This window comes from Musa acuminata, unplaced genomic scaffold, assembly GCF_036884655.1.
Source record: "Musa acuminata AAA Group cultivar baxijiao unplaced genomic scaffold, Cavendish_Baxijiao_AAA HiC_scaffold_1139, whole genome shotgun sequence".
NCBI classification, from domain to species: domain Eukaryota; kingdom Viridiplantae; phylum Streptophyta; class Magnoliopsida; order Zingiberales; family Musaceae; genus Musa; species Musa acuminata.
This window is the reverse complement of record NW_027021351.1, coordinates 4,351-21,514: the sequence shown is the minus strand read 5'-3', so window position 1 is coordinate 21,514 and position 17,164 is coordinate 4,351. Positions and strand designations below refer to the sequence as shown.

General features: G+C 40.4%; 2 protein-coding genes and 1 pseudogene across 2 annotated transcripts; 2 read left to right on the top strand and 1 right to left on the bottom strand.

The window, feature by feature from the left end:
* Positions 1–1,950: 1,950 nt before the first annotated feature.
* On the top strand, positions 1,951–3,677 carry LOC135671342 (ethylene-responsive transcription factor CRF1-like). The gene is made up of 2 exons (XM_065179388.1): positions 1,951–2,165; positions 2,492–3,677. The coding sequence occupies exon 2, from the start codon at positions 2,553–2,555 to the stop codon at positions 3,471–3,473; it is 921 nt and encodes a 306-aa protein (XP_065035460.1). The 5' UTR covers positions 1,951–2,165; positions 2,492–2,552; the 3' UTR covers positions 3,474–3,677.
* A 4,505-nt stretch (positions 3,678–8,182) lies between these two features.
* LOC135671355 (large ribosomal subunit protein uL10-like) lies at positions 8,183–10,800 on the bottom strand (annotated as a pseudogene).
* A 1,156-nt stretch (positions 10,801–11,956) lies between these two features.
* Positions 11,957–16,660, top strand: LOC135671461 (protein ENHANCED DISEASE RESISTANCE 4-like). The gene is made up of 5 exons (XM_065179607.1): positions 11,957–12,476; positions 12,648–14,724; positions 15,536–15,596; positions 15,680–15,903; positions 16,451–16,660. Exons 1-5 carry the CDS (start codon positions 12,353–12,355, stop codon positions 16,503–16,505), a joined length of 2,541 nt encoding a protein of 846 aa, XP_065035679.1. The 5' UTR covers positions 11,957–12,352; the 3' UTR covers positions 16,506–16,660.
* The last annotated feature ends 504 nt before the right edge of the window (positions 16,661–17,164 follow it).

Genomic DNA, 17,164 nt, shown 5'->3' with positions numbered 1-17,164 from the left:
AGTTACTGAACCATATTACATTGCATCAACTTTTTGGTATGTTGCTTATTCATTGATCTCTTGATTTATTCTTTTATTTTTGAAGTTGTCTTCTATTCGTTCCTATCACTTTCATGGGGATCCAAAAGACTTGGGTTTCTCGACTAAGGGCTTATATAAGATCATATTGAATTTGGTATTGATCGGTGACTTGAAAAAGTTAAGACTTATTAGATACTTGTTTTTGGATGAACGATAAAATGTTGCTAGGTTTACTCAAAAGCAAATAATTTCTTATCAGGACTCAGAGAATTCATGCAAAGTATATCAAAAGAGAATCAAAATTTTCATAACCCAAATGAAGAGAAATAATAGACATAACATATTCATCAAGTTAGAAAAAAAAAACAAACAAAAAGAAAATATCGAAACGGCTAATTAACGATTATAATATTTGCTAAAAATAAAATGAATTTAGAATTAAGAGAGCCATTTTGAGTTTTCCTCCATCGCATCTTAGCAGATACTTAGTCTAACCCAAATTGAAGCGTTGGAATTTTGAGAAACACTCAATTGTTACCTGCATTTATCTTTTTTTTGAATGGATTAGGGTTTCACTTTTGTTCCATAGCTGAATGAGGTCATTTAGGAGTTGCAAACCCCAACAGATCCTTAATGGACACTTGTTGGGAGTTGAGAAGAAAGGGATTAGGAAAATAGAACCACTAATAAAAGATTGAATCATCCACGAGATGATCATGGAGGTTGGACCAATTAATGCCAACCCTTCTTGTCCAACTGATGATGATGATGATGATGATGATGATGATGATTGTGATAGAGAGAGAAAGAGAGGTTTGGGAGTGTTTTTGTACAAGTCAATGAATTCATTTGAAGGCAAGCATGATGAAAAGACACCCACAGTAAAGAGTGTTGGACTATGTGTTGACAGGTGTAAGTCTCGGCCACTAAAATATGCACGTGAATGCTTTGTTCACTTCCTCTCGTCTCTCCTTAATTACTTTAGCTTTCTCCTCATATGATAGTGTTTGGGGGGATTCCCAACTCCTAAGAGAGTGAGGAGAGAGATGACTTGGGAATGCTTCAGCCTCATCATCTTTTCATTTCTCATATTATGATATATATATATATATATATATATATCATGTTAATATTAAATCAAAGTAAAAATATATATTAAAATAAAATATTTATTATGTTCGTCTTGATTCAAAAGAAAAAAAATTAACATACAACAGAAAAGAGGACTCTTATAAAGTGAAATAATATCGATTAAAAAAAAGCTCAAATCCTAAAAAATTATGTTTACGTTAGTTTAGAGTCCTAAAAATTTAGATAGATTATAAATCTTTATAAGAATAAATATACTAAAAGTTTAGAGGGGTCTTTTTATAGTAATTTTTGGGATTATTGTATTCGATGTCATAGTTAAATTCTCGAAATAGTTACTAGTTTTCATAAATTGAATTGATCATCACAACGTTTCATCCGAAAGATACTAATGTGTTGATCACATAATGGTGAGGTATTGATTATGTGGTGGTGATATTTCACGTGATTATGAGATATCGATAATCTTTCCTATGTCATTATATTCATATTATAATCGAATCAAGTTTATTTCTAATTTAATATTATCATTATAAAAAATAATCAGAGGATGGTGAAGGTTTTGAGCTTACACGCCCGTACAGTGACAAGTCAGCATCCTGCTAGGCTTCCCATTGGCCCACCTCTTGGTGGGTTCCACCTGCCAGCTGTCATATCGGAGGATGCGGCGGTCCGTCGAAGGTGGCTGGCGGCGCCAGATGGGTTCACGGGCGCAGCCTCTGTCATCCAATTCATCGATTTTACTTTTAATTCTAATTATAATGAAACACAATAAAATAAAAATCAGAAAATAAAATCAATTGCAGCGCGAGATTTCCCATTCAGATCCTATTAAAGTTCGTGTTCCCGTACTCACTCTTCCACCACACACACACACACACACTCTCTCTCTCTCTCTCTCTCTCTCTTACTGTTCCCTGCTGTGTGTTCTGCTACTGCTGCTGCTTTCTCTCTGCATCTTCTTCTCTTATCAATTCCCAAAACCAGAAGCCCGTCCTGAGGTTAACTCCGTTCCAACCACTCTGTGCTCACCTGCTGGTCCTCCACTTTCTGAGGTTAACTCTGTTTACTCTCTCTCTCTCTCTCTCTCTCTCTCTCTCTCTCTCTCTCTCTAAAAGCCCATTTCCTCTTCTGTATACAATCTATGAGGCTTATTTGCTGCTGTGTTGGGGTGTTGTAAGTCGTCACTGTTTCGCTGCTTGATGTTCCTTTCATCAGTAAAAACCTCAGCTTTGAGTCTGTTTCTTATCTGCTTGGGGTGCCTTCTTTTGCGGTCTGCCATATAACGCTTTTGTTTGGGCCTTCAGTTTCTCTTGGAGCTTTTGGGATGCCAAAGATTAGATTTTTATGGCTGGTTTCTTGTCGTCGTGTTGGAATGCAGGCGGAGGAAGAGGAAGGAAGCCGATGGCAAGAGAATAGAGTAGCATCGTGGAGTGAGTTCGATGGATGCTGCTTTTCTGGTGCCTGTGAAACGGACGGAGCAGGTGGTGGTCGTGACGACGTCCAAGCCCCTCGCGCCGCCTCCGCGCACCGTGCGCGTCTTCTGCAACGACTACGACGCCACTGACTCATCCGGCGACGAGGGCGAGTACTGCCGCTCCCGCCGCCGCGTCCGGCGGTACGTCCAGGAGATTCGGTTCGAGGCCCACCGCAACGCGGCGGTCGGGAAGAGCAAGGCCGTCGGGAAGAAGCGGAAGGCCGCGCCTGCTGTGGCATCCGGCGGGGAAGACGGCGTTCGGAGATTCCGCGGCGTCCGGCGGCGGCCGTGGGGGAAGTACGCGGCGGAGATCCGGGACCCGTGGCGGCGCGTCCGGGTGTGGCTGGGCACGTACGACACCGCCGAGGAGGCCGCCAAGGTGTACGACTCCGCCGCCATCCGGCTCCGCGGCCCCGACGCCACCACCAACTTCGCCTGCCCCCCGCCTCCGCCGCCGCCCACGAAGAACCTCAACCTGACCCCCGTATCAGGCAGGTACGACTCCGCCGAGGAGCCCCGAAACCTCTCCTCCCCGACATCCGTCCTCCGCGGTTTCTCCACCTGTTCCGCCGCCGCCGCGACCAAGACCAGCGACCCGGCGGAGCAGCAAAAACCGCCGGTGGAGCAGGGCGGGTTCCTGCCGCCGGAGGAGGAGGAGGAGGCTTTCTTCGTGGACTTGCTCGGCTTCGGCGCGTCGGATCCGGTCAGCTTCTTCTACGACGGCTCGGCCGAGGTGGGCTCGCTGGCCGATGACTCGAGAGACGGGTTCTTCCTCGGCTCGAGGCTGGACCTCCTCGAGCTGTCATCGACGTGGCAAACGGGAGACGGTCTTTTCGCAGACTTGGGCGATTTCTTCCCGATCGAGCTGCACCCCGCCGCAATCTAAGCCTTTCAGTTCGCGATTCCGTCGCCTGACGCCGATTCATCGGCCGATTTTGCCATGGCGTTGAGCCATAAATATCGGCAGTTTATTTCCCTCGTGTTTATTTTTTTGTCTCTCTAAAAAGAATCTCCGTCTGTTAACGGTGACGGGAACTTTCCGTGTAAGATAATAAGAGGAAGAGATTCGGAGCGGTGTGGTATTATTTAAGACGGAGATCTTTGGTGCGTCCTTCTTATTTAACGACCATCAACACGTGGAGGTGTGGCGCTGGGCGTCGCCGTACGCTTTGGCATCCCAATGACGGACTCGTGGCCGTATTCGACGGGCTTTGCCGACGCTTTGTCGTTGGCTGACACGTGGAGCCCAGACGTGGGTCCCGACGTACTGATGGCGGATTAGGCCCAATCAACATGTTTTAGAAAAATGAGAGAGGAGAGAGATTGGGGGGAAAAAATATTTTGCGGAGATTTTTTTTTTTCTATAAATTGATCCGAATCAGTCCAATTATAATAATTTTTATACAATATTTGCATTACTGAAAACTATAACTTAATATAATAAATACTATATGATAATATTTTTTATAAAATTTATATAAAAATATTATGTTACGATGTTTTTATACCGATATTTTTTGGATGTTATTGAAAACATTATAACATAGTGCTTTTTTTTAGGAATTCGTCCGGATTAAAATTTAGAAAGATTTCAATATAAAAGAAACATCATGTAAATTAGGATATGATTGTGTATGAATTATCTAATATATCTTTAGATTTTGATTAAAAAATAGTATAAGAAATGATTATCTAATATAACGTTTGAAGTGCGAAGCTTATTTTTGCACAACCAAACTGCTATAATTTAGAGAAATTTCATATGGTAATTGATGTATGTGAGTCACTGTCAATTCTTTTGAGATAGGAGAACTTTATACCAGCAATGTGTGGGGAAATATTCTTCGGACAACAAATCTATAAGGGAATCTCACACCTCCTTAAATTCCCCCCAATTTGTTAAGGCAAAGAAGGTGGATCAAAGTACAATTGGACACCTCAACATCTCTTTAGTAAAGGCGGATTACAGGTGATGGATTGATTATTCTCCACTTGGCTTGTTTGAATCTGAGTTGGACAGAACAGTCCATCATGCGTATCATTGTGCAAACTTTTTTCATGTCACACTCACTAATCTCTTGAGATTATGTATCGCTGTGTCAAGCAGCAGTGGTTTAATCCTATATTAAAAGTGGATAAAGATAAAAAAAAGGATTAATTTATAAGGATAAGTCGAGTATGCTAATGTTAAATTGTGCTTAATTATTTTCGATCGGTGGCTCAGACAAAAAAAATTATCAAAATCAATCTAGTATTAGATCGACAAAGCAAGAGGACGATATTATTGGATTAAATCTCAAATTAAATGACAATATTAAGCATAAGCATTTTGGATTGATAATTTAAACTCAATGAAATTAATATGAGATAACATTGCTTTTACAATGTAGGCATGCATTGGAGTGCCTATACCTTAAATGAGATGAGAATTGTCCACATAGTAGGCATGCTTGTTTGGAAGGTGGTGGGTAGGATGAATGTTTCTGAATAATGCTGCTGCAAAGTGATGTGATTCTAAAGATCTACCAAACAGAAGCATAAGAAAATAAAAATATTTCTTAGTGGAGATGCATCAGAATATTCTTAGGTCAATGCTTGAAGCATGTATTTAATAGTGGAAATGCTTTCAGGTTGGAGTTGTAACAATGTTTCTCCATTCTGTCACCCTTCTCTGCTGATTTATTATTCTGATTCAAGCATCCTGATCTTTAGTAGCTCATATCATCTCTCTCTCTCTCTCCCTCTCATTCTCATTCTGTCATATAAATCTGATTCACCTCTACTTTTGAAGCTTCCTATTAAGTGCAACTCCAAGCATAAAATCAAAGGTTTTGGATGCTTACAGTGTAGTCCTTTAAAGAACTCAAAGCACTATCAGCTGATTATTTTCTTGATTTATTTTGACCAACCAAAATCTATTTCTTGAGTCTGATATTGTACCAAATATGATCATCCTAAGCTTTGGCAAGTGTGTATATGTATGTATACATAAGCTCACCTCTACATATAATTTGGTTATATTTTTTCTTTTATGTCAACAAGTCTTTTGAGAGAGCTTATGCTTATAGTAAAAGAAAATTAGTTCATCTTTTAATTTAAGTTGTCAAAGGACATTGATTTATTTACTATGAATTAAAGTACATTGTAGCACTCTTCCATACTGATTATTGCTAGTTATCATATATATATATATATATATATATATATATATATATATATATATATATATATATATATATATATATATATATATATATATATATATATATATATATATATATATATATATATATATATATATATATATATATATATATATATATATATATATATATATATATATATATATATATATATATATATATATATATATATATATATATATATATATATATAAAGAGAAATCATATTAAACATGTTGACACTTCGATTAGTACCCTCCAACATCAAACATAACAATCAATTAAAGGGCTCCCTTTGGGTATAAACTCATAGTTTAACCATGTGATTAACATTTATGACGAATTTAACTTTCCCTTTAATCAATCAACAAAAAAAAAGATATAATAGAATACCATATAAAATAAATATTAAAAAATTAAAATCAAGAAATAAAGAGGTTGTTTTCATGATTGAAATCATTTAGGTCATAAAGAAATAATTATATCGATATATCGACACCCATCCTTCTCGATCTTGGAATTAATTCAAAGGTTAAATGATATGCTGGTATAAAAAAATAATATAGATTTAAAATTTTAATTTTGTAGTTCTTTTCCTTTTTAATGCCTTTTTGTACAAACCATACAATTTAGGTGACAACAATTGAATTCTTTCCTTGGAAAAAAAATGCTGGTAGAAGTAATGGCTGATGGTACTAAGTTCATTAAAGTATGGCATGAAGAGGGCCATAAATTTGGGACAGGTCAGATCTAAAGCTTGGGTCAAATTGCCACCGAGAAAATCTACACCAAGATATCCAAGAATCTATGTTTCCATTCAACATTATAGCCCTATTTAATTTGAGGTACCATAATTTTGATGGCATGTCTCAAAATACTAAATGCATCGCTATTAAGTCCATTTATATCTGTATAATATAATTCATATATTCTCAACCTCTTTCTCCCACTTTCGATGTGACAATGACTTATAAAATAATTAAATTATATATATATCCTTTTATAAAATAGGTGTCAAAAGTTATTGCATGACTTAGACAAAACAAATGAAGTTTTTAACCTATCATTATTTGTCCCAAAAAAAAAAGATTAGTACTCATTATGATGAAATTATTAGGTATTTTATTATTGTTAAATGACAATTATATTAGATTAGATTTTATGGAGAACCCTTGATTATCCTTCACTTAAATAAAATAAATTTTTTTATAGGTATTTTGCCTTAAAAAAATCTTTCCTATTGAAATTTTACTAATGACATCCCTAATTGGTTGTTACTTAAGGGAACCTTTTATTTATCACTTTGACGAAGATATCTCCTTGTTGCAACCCCCATCCCTAATCATCGACACATTGTTGCTAGCACCACCATTGCCATCCTTCCTCACAGTTGTCTTTGTTCTATCATGAGGTGACGTTCATCCTTTCTCATCGTTTCTTTTCCCTCATTTCCTCCTCCTCACAGTTGTCTTTGTTCTATCATGAGGTGACGTTCATCCTTTCTCATCGTTTCTTTTCCCTCATTTCCTCCTTGCTTTCCCTTGCTCTTTTGTCTCTCTACTCATCGTGAAAATAGAGAAAAGAAACAATGAGTAGAGAGAGAGAGAGAGACAGAGGCGGAGAGCAAGAAAAGGATAAGTGGCAACAAAGGAAAGGATGATGCCAATAATGGGGATAGAGGTAGAGGGGATCAACGAATACAACGTCGTCATGGTGGAAGAGTATTTTTATCAAAATATATCATTAATTAAAAAAAATTTTTCTTATTGGGGGTTTGAGTTTGAAGAATTTATATCAATTATAAGATTTACATATTAAACATATTTGATTTAGGTGGTGCAAAAAATAATTTCGTTAGAAAACTTGTAAAATGTGGGAATATATCAAACATAATTATCAAATACATTTTGTTGAATAGAGAATAAAATAATTATCAAATATAATTACCTAGGGGTACCTTTTTTTATCACTTTAATGAAGATATCCCTTCGCCACCACTCTTGTCCTTAATCATCGACACATTGCTGTCAGCACCATCGTCGCCTCCGTTTTATCATGAGGCAATGTTGCCTGTTTCTTTCCCAACATTTTCTTTTCTTTTCTCCCTTCTTCTCTTTTGCTTCACCTCTTCCTCCTCTTTGCTTGTTAGAGAGAAAAGATAAGTGGTGATGAAAGTAATGATAACGACGATAATGGGAGTAGTGGTAGAGAGGGATTTTTGTCAAAATGACAAAAACTATACCACCAAGTGGTCAAAAGACATTTTTATCAAAATATATTATTAGTTAAAAACCCAACAATATGAGCCTTTTTTTCTAAGGGGTTTGAGCTTAAAAAATTTGTATTAATTATAAGATTTACATGTTAAACATATTCAATTTAGAGAGAGCAAATAATAATTTAGCCTGTAAACTCGTTAAATGTGGCATGGAAATTCTAATATAACAAACATAATTATCAAATTGTTTAAGAACTACATAAACAAAACTTTGAAAGGAATCCAAGCCAAACATGGAAAAGAGAAGAAAATATGGTAGAACAAAGGAATGCCACTACCATTCATACTCTTTTGAATACAGTCGAAACTAAACCTAGAAAATCATAAGACGATCCTTGAGCTCCCTAGTCGAACAAGCTAAAGCCCATACCGTCCTCGGATTCCTCAGCAGGCTGCTCTTTCTTTTCTTCCACAGGTACTGCTGCAGGTGCAGCAGCAGCCTCCACTGCAACCACGGTAGTGGCAACAGCAAACTTGCTTGGATCCTGCACCATTTGGAGAATTTAGAACACTGTACAAACTTGTAATGTCGTATTTGGTCAAAATCCAATGACTACAAGTATGCAATCTACCTTGAGGTACTCCTTAACTTTCTCAGCCTGTGGGAAGGTGTACTCTGTCGCAATTGCAACTGCTAGCACATTCTTGTATGCGTTGATGAACATAACGGGGAGCTGCCGCAAGTGACCGGTAAGAAATGGCCAAAGACAGTGAAGTAACCATGGAAAGACCAGCTGCAAACTTTTCAATGAGGTCTTCCTCCGTGAGATCTAGCACCTCAGGACTGAAGACAGATCCATTATCATACACAGACAGAATAACAAGACCATACGAAAAAGGCCTTATCCCAAGCTTTGCAAGGAGTGCAGCCTCGGAAGAGCCCACTTTGTCACCCTTCCTGATCAGCTCGACGGGGGTAATGATTTCTACAGTACCTTTGTTAATTTTGGTTGGGATGTTGAGCACCTGATAGAAAGCAAAAGGGGCGGGCTTCAAGAAGAAACTACAGGAAATATTTTGTATGGCACACAAGACATATATCTTATTAACCTGAAAGAAAGATGTCTGTGAAGGGTCCAATCCAGTGTTGCCAGGAGGGACAACAACATCGATAGGCGCAACAAGCCCAACACAGGCAGGAGCTCCAACCTGAATATAAAGGAAAAGAGGATAATTGAAGAAAACTTCCAAGTTTTACCAACAGAAGATTTTCATCCATGAACCAGTCCATCGAACAAGATGAGCAGTAGATCAGTGCCAAAGATATCAGCAGAAGGAACAAAGGAGAGTACTATACTGTATAGACCTTAAAAATGATATCTCCAAGTAATCAGATAAATAGGATGCCCAGATCTTATAGAAAATCTTACTAATTACTTTTGCATGGACTATTTGCATTTTCAAACTTTTTTTTTTTTCAGAAGTAAGGCATTCCCAAATTTGTTTCTCATATTGCAATAGAATGGCTTAGTTAGATACGCAAGAATATGATTGTCATATCATCAGTGACAATCTAACATTCAACCTAACTATGATGAGTTAGAAATTTGTAAAACTAATGTAGAAGCAAAATGGCAGGATCCATCAATTTCTTCTGGAGATTTACACATTATCTTGCTCCTCAATGCAAAGTTTCTACCACTAAATAAAGATGAATCATTTATCTAGTATGATCTGCAAGATTACACAAGAAAAACTTTGATAGCCATATTCGGCCATCATATTCTTTTGGGACATTACAAATCATTCCAACTCAGCCATTATACACCTTATTATGGCTTCTTAAGAAATGCAACATCACAAAGAACTTTTTGCATCAAAGATACTTCATAGTCAACATAACTCATCACAAATATATCAAACATTGGTGCATGTTGAATTATAATGAACATCTGGATGGAAACACTGTAAAGGCTTGAACATTGGCATGATTCCAGCATTTTTTATATTTGATCTCGTTTGCATTCCACAAATTCTAACATATATAACTTGAAACGAACCAAAGATATTTACGATGATAAAGTTGTCATATTCAACAGGATCTTAAACAAGCAAAAGGCTAAACGAACATGATAATAAAATCTCACTTGATCATATAAAACAGGCTAACTTTTTTCGGTACAAAGAAACCATTTTTGACCTCGAAACCAATCCGCTAGCAAGACAGGAAAGCATACCTTGTACTTGGCAACCTCCTCACTAACTTCCTTGAGATCTCCCTTGGTAAATATCAGTCCCACATTTCCCTGAATCGGACGAATAATACAACCACATAAAGAACGTCATGAATGAGTGAGAGAAAGAGATATCGGGCACAAAGCCATGGCTTTTCCGGTAGAAGAGGGGGAAACGCACCACGAGGAGGGGGAGGAGGTTGAGGGAGTTCTTGTTGCGGGTCTTTCAGCGTGGATCTTGATGCAGCGGCGTATGAGAGTGTTCTTGCCCATGAGGACGATCGAGTCGCCGCGGAGGCCCTTGCGGATGTTCTGGAGCTGGTTGGAGCCAACATTGTCGGCGCCAGCGATGAGCACCTTGCTGTACTCGTCCAGCAGCGCGCACAGCTTCTTGTCGTACACCACCTTCTTCTCCGCCTTCGACAGCTTTACCGTCATCTTGCCTTGCTTTCTTCTATACGACCGGATCAGCAAAAGAAGAAGATAACAACACCGAAAGCAGAAGCAACAAAAGATCTTCTTTTGAGGACCAAAACGAGGCCAAAGCTTCGTCAAGGCTGACAGAGCCGGCAACCGTGTCTCTTTGACCTCTCGAGAAGAAGAGACGAGAATAAAAGAGAAAACCCTAAAACCTAGCAGCCAGCGAGTGAAACCCTAACGGTCCTCGCCGCCGTCCTCTTATAGCCGACGGCGGAGGGATGTGGGTGCGAAATCTGGGCCGTGGACGGTCCAAGATCGAATCAAATTGCTCCGGCCCGGGTTTGAAGAGGGATTCTGGAATTTACGGCTCAGGATTCGACGCGGTTCGACCCAAATCGATGAGTCCTCAATGAACTAAACCAGGCCGGGCCGGGCCGGGCCGGGGGGGTCATCGTTTTAGACCCTTGTGCTTTCCCTTACATTGGACCCGGTTCGACCCAAATCAATAGTCCTCATGAGCTAAACCATGGAAATAGATCTCGTGGTGCGCGCCGGACAAGCGTATAAAGCAAGAGCCTGGACGCAGCAACTTGTCGCCTTTGAATTCTTCTGCTGACCGACACCCAACCCCACCTCGTTCTGCACGAAGCACAGAGCTCTCGAATTCCCCAAAAGCCCCTCTCTTTCCCGCCCCTCCTCTTCTTTGATCCCGGTCGAGTCTGGTACACAACTGGCTCCTCTGACTCTCTCACTCTCTCTCTCTCTATTCTTCGAGGGAGAAGGTCAAAATGGTATTTTTGCGACAGAATGGTAATTGTGTTGGAAGGATTCGGCGAGGGGTGCTGCAGCGGCGCTGGAAGACCGAGAAGAAGCCTCTGCAAGAAGACAAACGTCACATGTTGATATTTTATGGTCAAGGTGCATGATGAACCAGGTAAACGATGGAGACATTGATGCCAAGTTCAAAAGAGGAATGAGTCAGAGTGTGATCGGCGGTGTGTTAGATCGAGAGGGATGTGTGCATCAGACTTGTCCTCTTCCTCCTCCTCCTCCTTCCTTTGACAGGGACAGCAAACTGTGGCAGCAGCGGTCGGAATAGTGGTACATGGGTCACCACGTTAAAGCGACGTTCTGGGTGGTGTGGAGGGACTCGGAGAAGACCTTGACGAGGTAGTAGAAGCAAAAGCGCTCGTGCTATGCTCAGTGGGTGGTCACTTCACTTGTGCCCGTCATTGGCGCGCTTCTGACGACCGAGTTCAATAAATCGCACCGCCATTCGCTTTCTCCTCCCTCCTCTCTCTCTCTCTCTCTCTCTCTCTTAATTACTCCAACCAAAATCCCGCCTAACCTCTCTTGCTTTCGAATCCCCTTTCTCTCTCACATGGTGGAAGGGCGGTAGAATAAAGCTGGGGGAGGAAGAAAGACAGGGATGCTTTCCCCATTACCGAGAAAGGAGAGGCTTTGATCTCAGTTTCTTGCAAAAGTTCGAGGAACTGGGGTCGCTGTCCTGTTCCTGAGCTGCAGTTGTTCTGGCTTTCGCCAAGGTGACTCCTTTGGGTTCCATTTATCTCCCTCCTTTGGTGGTACTGGTATAAAGGAGGGATCTTGGTGGGTGGGATTTGAGGATGTGGAGAAAGGTCGGAGCTTGGCGTTTCCGGTAGGGTTTTGAAGGGTTTAAGGGTGTTCCACAGGATCTATTCATGTGAGCAAGATGGCGGAGGAGGGATTCAGAGCGAAGGTTCGAGTGGTACGGTGCCCCAAGTGCGAGAAGCTTCTCCCTGAGCTCGCCAACTTCTCCGTCTACCGCTGCGGTGGCTGCGGCGCGACTCTCCAAGGTGAGCCCCAAGCTTCGTTTCACTGTGTATACCTTCACTCAGCAATTTGACCCACATCTGTGGGACTTTCATCTTTATGCCTTGATTGATCTGAGCATTCAAGCCGACAAAGTTTTGATTTTTATCTGGTCCTCCTTGCTAACAGCAATTTGTTGTTTGGAAATCATGCAGCCAAGAAGTCTGTTCCAGGCTCGGTGGTTTCACTGGAGAAATCCGAGGCAGAGGGCATCAAAACTATCGAGGTCTTTGAGCTTGATACAGAGAAACATGGTATGGTCTCCGATGCAAACTTGGAAACCGATGACAAGGGCAATATAGCTGAGAGCAGGTCAAAGAAGTCCCTTCCACAAGGGGCAGCGAGTTCCCATGATGTATCTGTGACCGGAAATGGAGGTAGTGGTACGAGGAAGGAACACATCGTCTCAAAGTCAGATGGTCTTCCCAAAGAAAATGGAGTGGATAGTATGGAGAGTTCTAAATCTCGGTGCCAATGCAAAACACCATCAAGTGAACACAGCCGACATGTGACCGAACACCCAGAGAGGGACCGAACACCCAGATCTCCTCCCATGGCAAGCGTTCATCCTGATCTACATCCCACTGAAGGCCCATCCGATCACCTTCGGAATCCTAGGCATCCTTTTGCCAATGCTGACGGAGAAAGCAAGCAGAACTTGGATGGCGCTAGCAGAGTTGGCCACCTCGAACAAGATCGAGCAAAGCTCTTGAGAATGCTTGATGAATTGAGAGATCAAGTACGTCGAAGTTGTGAGACTACAGACCGGCAGAAGACAACTGCTCCAGTGGATAACGTGACAACCTCATCGAATTCATATGTCCATCATGACAATGCCAATTGGTTTCCTGAAAGCTCGTCATCCTCAAACTTGAATCCGTCTCGGTATTTTCCAGTGCGGCATGACCATCACACCAGCATGTTCAATTTCTATCCTAGTATGCCTGCTCAGAGTGACATACCCATTTATGGGGATCCATTTGGTCATAGGAGAGCTCCTCTTCACCTGCCCGGAGAGTGCACACAAAGACAAATGGACAGTTTCCTTTTTGGACACTTTGATCCTGCTCCTGTCATGCCTTATCATCACGATGGTTTCTATCACCAGCCTGCTTGCTCATGTCCCCAGTGCTACCAGAGACCATTCGTGCTTCCTGCAAGAGCCCCACCAACAATCTTGGGCTATCAGAGGGTTCCATATCCCACTACTAATCATGAGCTCTATGCAGTTGATGGTACCAGAAGTTACAATTCGAGGGTTGGAAATGCTGCTTTGCACAGGTTTGAACCAAGATCGCAATATGATTCAAGGTTGAGCAAGAATGCTGCACGTTCTTGTCAACCTGTTGTCGGTGCTGCTCCATTTACTGTATGTCCTAGTTGTTTTGAACTTCTGCAACTACCTGAAAAGTCTTTGCTACTGAAGAATAAGTTTGATCTGCGATGTGGATCTTGCTTCAAGTTAATTTCAATCCAATATGAAGGAAGTAGGCTTGTTCTATCTGCCATCACAACAGTCTCACATGTATCTTCCGAGAACCATAACTCCTCCTGTGATAGCCCAGTAGGTGGAATCCGGTCTATTGGTGAGAAGCTAGTTTTACCTTACATTTTCACAAGTAATGATCATGAGATGATAGAAGGGGGACATGATTTACACTCAAGTGAGTCAGAGAAAACGCATGGGTTGTCTTTATCTTCCACTACATCTGGGTATGTTGAGAGCCCGGAAAGTGCAATTTCACAGAAGGATGTTCCAATCTCGCCTGGCGTCTCCTTAGAAACTCAGGTGATCTCACGAGTTCCAAGTTTACCGCTTCGTGAACACTTTGGATACTCACTATCTGATCAAGCAGTTGATGGATCTGGCAATGGAAGCAGGAGTACACGTTCTGATCAAGTGAGAAATATATCCCTAAATGGAAATTTCAAGCAGAACTCAGCAAAAGATGTACAAATGGCTATTCAGATGGATTTATCAGATGACGAGGATCCACCTGCTGGTTTGTCTCAAGACTCTTGGCACATGATAAGCAAAGATGACTTTCAACCTAGATTCATGAAGGCTAATGATTCGTTCCTTGCTGGCTTCATAAAGAAGAGCCTTCGTCCTTTTCACCAATCACTCGGGCATGGTGGATTTAAAGTTTCAATTAACGGCCAATCTGTCTCTGACCGTTCAGTTAAAAAGGCTGAAAAGCAAGCTGGTCCAATCTTTCCTGGTGATTATTGGTGAGCGTCTTCTTCAAAAATGAGTTATATGTTTTGAGCTTCTTTAGATGCATGTTTTTGTGTGTAACAATTGAACTGAACTATCATGTTAAAGGTTCGAATGCAGGCTAATAATAACAAATTAGTAAATATTTCACAGGAACACATGCCTTTTAGTTTTCTTGTTGTCTGGGGACTCTTTTCCCCTCCATCGAGCTGGTGCTCCAATATGTCTGGTGAAATCTTTATGATCAATATTAGTTATTTGAGTCTGTTCCACGTGCAAGTTCCTTGGTTTGCTAGTATCATTGTCATGCTTCTATGCATATCGTCTAGTGCCTGCCCTCATGCGTGTACATTAGTAGACTGATATGGGTGGGCATGCCATAATTATGGCACTAGTGTGCTCTATGATATTATATTCTAAAAGGAGTATGGTAGCTGCCTTTGAATTGCTCGTCTGTATGATATGTGACTTGTCTGTATATTGTTGATCATACAATGCAGATTCTATGGATTGCTTGTGGTGCGCTTTGCTTATTGAGCAGTGCAGTGCTATTAACATGACATGATGCCATGTCCTACCCTGCCAGCCCAATTCTCAAACATGCCGAGGCCTCTGCTTGTCACAATGCAAACTTTTATACTAATAGGTTATAGTGAATTTGCTGCCACCCAGTTGCCTGAGCCCAGTTTTATGAAGTATTTGTTTGTGCATATCGTTGATCCTATTGCTAAACAAATCTATCTACATTTCTTGTTCCTCAATGGTAGCTTTCTTTTTTGCTGGGTTGTAATTCATCATTTATGGATCTTGTGCTTCCTCATTCAGGTATGACAACCGTGCTGGATTTTGGGGTGTGATGGGACAACCATGTCTTGGAATAATTCCTGTAAGTGTAACTTTATAAAACAGAAATCTATAAGCATTGCAATTCGGCGGACAAGAAAATTTAATGATATATCCTTTCTGCAGCCATTCATTGAAGAATTTAATTATCCTATGCCCAAGAACTGTGCTGGGGGAGATACTGGTGTTCTTGTGAATGGGCGAGAGCTCCATCAGAAGGATCTGGATTTGCTTGTTGGTCGTGGGCTTCCACCGACCAGAGGTTCTTCCTATATAATTGAGATTTCTGGGAAAGTTTGGGATGAGTCATCCGGTGAAGAGCTAGACGGTCTTGGCAAACTTGCGCCAACGTGAGTTCTTGCATTCTTTTTTTGATTTTGTGGAGTTAATTATTTGTGCCATCGGAAGCATACTACATAAGTTGTGTTATGATCTGCATATCCTTTATTGCTCAAACTTATTTCATACTTGTGTAGCAAATTTGCATTTTACACGGTCATCTACTTTAAGAAAGATAATTAGGATGCATCCTAACCTTCTATTTACGTGTCTGTCGCATAGCCAAGAAACATAAGTCCTGGTAGGTGCTTAAGCAGTGTATACAAACTCGGCAGCCTTCCTGCCATAGGAAAGCAACCGTTCTCCAGTGTCTTTGCTGAAGCATTGAGGTTCAACTAGGGTTCTTTAAAACGTAGGCTTGATTTCTTTCTGTATCTACGTGCAAGGATTTGTGTTGCTTGTAATCGTCCAAAGGTTTAGTTAACTGCCCTGCATACTCCTCAACTGCAATTAGGTAGCTTTCTTGAATGTACATGTCTATGTTTGGCTACCATTAGTCTCCACTATCTTGCATCAGATTGTACATATGATTTTTCTAATTCCTGATGCATTCGACAGAGTTGAGAAAGTGAAACATGGATTCGGCATGTGTCTTCCATATGTCTTTGCTTAAGTGATGATCTAAAGGGACGACGGTGATGACACCAAATCATCCGATGCAGATTTCAGTTCCCACGGATGTAAAGGGCATGAAGTCAAGACTAATGTATGCGGCTGTTCCGCTCCGCTTATCTACTGAATTCATTTGTATCTTAACGAGGTTCTTGTTTGCCAACTTTTCGTATCTATCGTGGTTTGTCTTGGAAAGCTTCAGCCGTGATGTATTGAGATCAAAATACTTTGCTCCTAAAAGCTTGTGTGCAGTTGTTAGTGTTGTATTTCTAACCATATTGGAAAATTGGTAACTCTCTTTGTATTTATCTTGAAATAGTTGGTAATGCATTCTGCTTGGACTTGAAGCTTCCGAGTGTAGATAGCTATCAATTCAGAACTAGATAGATGTTTTGATTTGATTGAAATCATGCCAATAGAAAGAATTCAATTCATTGATTCATCTTTTCATTGATGTGTTACAATGTTCTAGTTCTATTTATGGACTCAAACTAGAAGAATAAAAAAATATATTATATATATCTCATTTTCATCACTTATTTTTATATAAAAAATAAAAAAATATAATCGTATCAAATCAAATATATTTTTTCTTTGAAGAATATAATTTCTTAATTTGATTTGGGAAATAATCTTTCTCACTAATTGATATTTTTGATT